The sequence below is a fragment of the Branchiostoma floridae genome, chromosome 11 (assembly GCF_000003815.2).
Source record: "Branchiostoma floridae strain S238N-H82 chromosome 11, Bfl_VNyyK, whole genome shotgun sequence".
In the NCBI taxonomy this organism is placed as follows: domain Eukaryota; kingdom Metazoa; phylum Chordata; class Leptocardii; order Amphioxiformes; family Branchiostomatidae; genus Branchiostoma; species Branchiostoma floridae.
In genome coordinates, this window is record NC_049989.1 from 12,148,163 (window position 1) to 12,153,287 (window position 5,125).

General features: G+C 44.0%; 1 protein-coding gene across 1 annotated transcript; it reads right to left on the minus strand.

The window, feature by feature from the left end:
- Window positions 1-1,264: 1,264 nt before the first annotated feature.
- Window positions 1,265-4,363, minus strand: LOC118426598 (leukocyte cell-derived chemotaxin 1-like). The gene is made up of 6 exons (XM_035836088.1): window positions 4,256-4,363; window positions 3,936-4,070; window positions 3,675-3,806; window positions 3,050-3,160; window positions 2,392-2,632; window positions 1,265-2,089 (listed from the first exon to the last, which is right to left on the minus strand). The coding sequence occupies exons 1-6, from the start codon at window positions 4,340-4,342 to the stop codon at window positions 1,782-1,784; spliced, it is 1,014 nt and encodes a 337-aa protein (XP_035691981.1). The 5' UTR covers window positions 4,343-4,363; the 3' UTR covers window positions 1,265-1,781.
- Window positions 4,364-5,125: the final 762 nt, after the last annotated feature.

Below are 5,125 nucleotides of genomic sequence, written 5' to 3' on the forward strand. Positions count from 1 at the left end.
CGTGTGTGTGAGTGTGTGTGTGTGTGTGTGTGTGCGTGAGTGTGTGTGTGTGTGTGTGTGTGTGTGTGTGTGTTTGTGTGTGGTGTGGTGTGTTTGGTACACGAGAATACATTATATAGCTCTAGAAAACTTTGGCAGCTTTGAACTTTGAACAAAGGCATTGACCCGAGGCTGGCCTTTCGGCGCTCGTGCTGTTGTCAAGGGGCTTAGGGACATCTGATATCTTTCAGGAAGTGACATGCTTGGCAAATCCGATAAGTCGCTTACAATTTGTCCGGTCAGCTCCCCAAAATATGTAAACCATATCCTTGATGTGGCTTTCCTCAAACACGATACCTCCATTTAATGTTCTATCCGAGGTACGGCCCTAACCGAAGCTAGGTACTCATTTCCATCTGGATGAAGTGATGAAAGTCGTGTTAAGTGTCTTTCCCAAGGGCACAAGGTTTGTTTCTGGATCAATGTTATAGTCCAAATACCCTGCCGTTACTCTACACGACCCCACTCTTGACGAATTGAATCCGTGTCGAACAATACATGAAAGTTGTTACTACCCCTGTCACATTTTCCACGATCGTCGGGCGTATCGACGGAAGATCGGCCATATTTAAGATCGACAGAGGGTTGCGCGTATTATTCACCCGAAAAACGTCCCTGTCACAAATAAGCCACACTTTGTACCTTGTACAATTGTTGTGCAATAAAGAAATTGTTATAAGCGATATATAATATCTTGTACACTGTAGGTCACCGTTTTAATCATGTGGGTGGGACTAAATGAACCTAGTGTTATTGGTTAGGGTTCGGTAGCGAAAATTGGATATCTCTCGGCAAGTGAAATTTACTTCACAAATGCTTTAACAGTCAGTGTCCATTAAATAGTTTGCTCGTACCACTCAAAAATCTTTGCTTACTAAAACTCCTTTTGTCTAACTTTCTAACCCTTTAAGCTAATAATCTATTCTGTATGTAAGCCCAAATAAAAAAAAACGCCCCCCCCCCTTACACGCGCACATACAATACTGCAGATATACATGTAGATAGTTTTACATACAAACACACGTGCGCGCGCGCACACACACACATACACAGACATACACACAATCACAACTACACCTTCATACACAAACATGCATACACAAACACAAATGTACGCATACACACGTACACATACACAAACATAGATGTGCAAAAATAAACACACAAACACAAACATTCGTAAACACAGACACAAAGGTATCATAGCACAGACAAGAAGTTATCTTATACCAGTTTATTCAAACCAAACAAGACAAAAAGTCCAAGGGATCAATTAGGAGAGTGAGTGATCGAGTGAGTGATAATTGCTTTTTGCTTGTTTTGATATGATGTTGATTGCAAGTGTCCCTTGCATTATCAACTTAACTTCTGCAATCTCAGATATCTGAAGAGCCACAAAGAGGTCGACTACAGTATTGTAGGAACTACGTAGGAACCACTATAAAACTTGCCTGTTCTAAGAAAGTTTATCTAAAAGCCTGTAGCTCCACATTGTCGCAGAACGATTTGAGCTACACCTTATTCATTTGTTTGTTCACGTGCTCTACAGGAGATTAATAATGTCAACAATCTTGTGGGCAACTTTTAGTAGATAATAACAACATCCGTATCCAAAACCAAGACTAAAGCAAAATTTTAATGTACAACGTAGTTGACACCACATATTTTAGACTCAAATCTTCAGGTCAGGACAAACTAGGTTTTCCTGTTGCCAGTGTATTAGTTGACAATGCATGGCCACCCTAGCCGACCCAGGAGCAGACCTTGACGCGAACAACTTGACAGCCAAAGTTGCAGACAGCCCTGCAGACGACGGTCACCACCCTCCTTACCACCCTCCCCACCGTCCTCACCACACGGCGGAAGTCGAACAACCACCCGCGCTTGGCGCGCTTCTTCACCTCCTGGTCCGGCTCGCCATCCAACAGGGCCCGGCGGCGACGCTTCCCGCACACGTTCCTGCAGGTATGGCTGCAGACGTTGTGGGTCACCCATAAGCAGACAAGGGTCCCGACCACGCGTTTCTCACGCTGCTGCACAGCACTCGTTCCTAGGGGAAGAAGAATAATAGTTCATTCAAACATTTCATCATCGCCGGTGCTTATGGCCACATTTCCAAACCGGGGCCGGATCTGGATGTTTCAAGGAACGAATCTTAAAAGATTCTATCAAGACATACACTCAAATTATGCTCATGACTTTTGCAGCGTCAACTACCAAGTATCGGCCAACAAAAGATTTCACAAAAATCTTTTTTTCAAGTACAGGAAAAGAAAGAGTGCCTGGTGCAGCACTTATTTTAGATAAAGATAAGGTGATATTCTGCACTGTACAGTCTTTAATTAAGCTTACCGTTGGTTCCAGAGAAAACTTCAACCTCCATCTCTGCGTCAGCTTCAGCTTCATCCTCCTCCACAGTCGCCCCTGGGGTGGGGGAAGTCTCAGTGGAAGACTTGACGGCCCAGTGGGTCTTCAGACCTTTGCAGAACTCCAGCATGCTCTCACTCAGCACAGACCGCTCTGTATGGCCTAGCTCTTCATCGACAGATAAGAACGTCTCTGGTTGACGTTCGGCGACATCAACTTCTCCCTCCTGGTTGTAAGAAGCAAGGAAAATCTATTGTTTGAGGCGAAGTCAAACCGTGGATACAGTTTTGATAATGAATGTGGGCCATGCATCACTGTACGCTGTATGACGGAATTGTATGGGAATAATCCCACAAATAGCGCTTTTAGGCGGTCGGAGCTGACCGTTGTTATCCGCTGTGTCTATAGAGCGCGGTATTGGAAGGCGGGACCCATCCCTCTCCAACCTGCCCAACCTCCCCAACCGAAGTCAGGTACCCACTTTTGCGCCTGTGTGGAATGAGGAAAGTCGTGTCAACTGTCTTTCGCCCCAAAATACTAGGAACCAAGCTGGGACCTCTAGATCTCGGGCTATTGGACGCCACCATGCAAATAACACCATGTATTCGAATAACATATCGTCAAGTCATAATCAGCAACTTACTTCCATCTTTTCCAAGTCCTCCAACAGTTCCGTAGTGTCCTTGGACTCCTCCAGGCTTTCGTCAAGAATGTAGCACTTTTCATCCCCATCAAACCTGTAGGCCGAGAGACTCTGAAGATGCAAAGAAACAACTTGATTCTAGAGTACTAGAGATACTAGAGTTAGATACTAAAGATACTAGAGTACTAGAGATGCTAGAGTACTGGAGATACTAGAGTACTGGAGATACTAGAGTATTAGAGATACTAGAGTACTAGAGATACTAGAGTACTAGAGATGCTAGAGTACTGGAGATGCTAAAGTATTAGAGATACTAGAGTACTAGAGATACTAGAGTACTAGAGATGCTAGAGTACTGGAGATGCTAGAGTACTGGAGATGCTAGAGTGCTGGAGATACTAGAGTATTAGAGATACTAGAGTACTAGATATACTAGAGTACTAGAGATGCTAGAGTACTAGAGATACTAGAGTATTAGAGATACTGGAGTACTAGGGACAATAGAGTACTAGAGATAATAGTAGATAGACAATCATTCATGACTATCGTAGTCAAACATACAGAATAATAAGGACTGACAGAAGAAAAATCACAATACCAAACAAAATTCTCAAAATCAACGTACCTTCTGCATATCCCTGAAGACGAAGGAAGTCCCGGTAGAGCTGACCGTACGGAAAGTCTCGGTGTCCTTCTCCTTGTCCACTTCTACGGTCTCTTCCATGATCTCATCCTCTATGGCCAGCTGCACGGAGCGCTGTAATTATATATGAAAGTGCCGGGCAAGCGTAAGGAACAGAGAATAATCCCAGTATCATCAATCAACTTTTAATGTCGAAAATAAACAGAATGCATTGATCTTTAATAGCAAAATTGCTGATCTTACCACCACTACGTTGGGTTTCCGGTTGAGGTGGAGACCCAGCAGTGTTCCCCCCACCACTGCAAGTATCACCAGAACCACGCTGCCGACGGCAATGCCGATCTTCAGACGACTCGCGTTTTCTCCACGGGCCTTCTTCTGCAAGGGAATGTCAGATTATAGTGAGATAAATGACAATGGGGGAAAAACGCAAGAGCAAATATATTACAGAGGTATTGCTTTTTTCTCTTTTCGTTCAACTGTGTTTAAATTTTCAACTGTGTTAATATTTGCTTGAATGAAGCATATACCTATATAACTGGGTGAATTGTCCGAAATTGTACCTTGATGGCAGCGATCTCATGAGGAAAGACTCCTCCCGGCAGCGCCTCGACAGGGGGCAGGGTCTTCTTCTCATCGTAGGACGTCATCTTACAAATAGGATGATTCTGGTGAAAGGAAAAGAGAAAAAGTCAGAAAATGTTTCGTCCATAATGATTGTTCTTGGCAAGAGAAAGCTTTGTTATCTTCTATCATGAAAGGGCCTAGGGGTATTCATCGAAATGATGCACGTCACTGATAAGCTTACTCAACTGCAATAAGCTGTTCAAAGCCGTTTGGTTCACTTGTCACGGGTAAACAAGGGGGCCAGGTCAAACCTACGAAAAGATTGTGTTTTCTGCGTGAAAGCAAATATGCAGATCAGTGTTCTGCTCTGTGGGTTGCACTTGAAAACAATAAGGTATCTAGTTTCTAAGATGCTTGAGTGAGCCAACGTACAAAGAATACACGGCAAATTTAAGCAAGTACAACAAACAACTGCTCTCAATTGAGAACAACCCGTCTACCATTTTAAATACTCGATATTCAGAATTCCAGAAATTGGTCACTTTTGCCTGAAAGACAAAAATTTGTTAACAGAACTATCATACGGACATCCGTGTGCACCCAAACCGTGAAGCCAACACGACGCCCTCAAGACGAAAATCCTTATCATGAAATTCCGATGGATCTATTTCAGGGTGAGCAAAAGTACAAGAGACCCATAACGTAGCCAAACAAAGCAGAATTCTCAGGAAGAGGCAATTGATGTAAACTGGGGATCGGAGGGTGACAACGCCGACTTGCACTTGAAGAGGAGGTCCCGGGCTCAGGCGGGCAGGCCCTCAGCTTGGCACGGGAGGACCCAGGTGGGCTATTACATCCGCGCCAAA

Coding starts and splice junctions, on each gene's coding strand:
- LOC118426598 (XM_035836088.1), bottom strand. CDS start 4,342: ATGACGTCCTACGATGAGAAGAAGACCCTGCCCCCTGTCGAGGCGCTG. Junction 3,161..3,674: donor TCTTCAGGGATATGCAGAAG/GTACGTTGATTT, acceptor TTGCATCTTCAG/AGTCTCTCGGCCTACAGGTT. Junction 2,633..3,049: donor AGGACTTGGAAAAGATGGAA/GTAAGTTGCTGA, acceptor TCTTACAACCAG/GAGGGAGAAGTTGATGTCGC.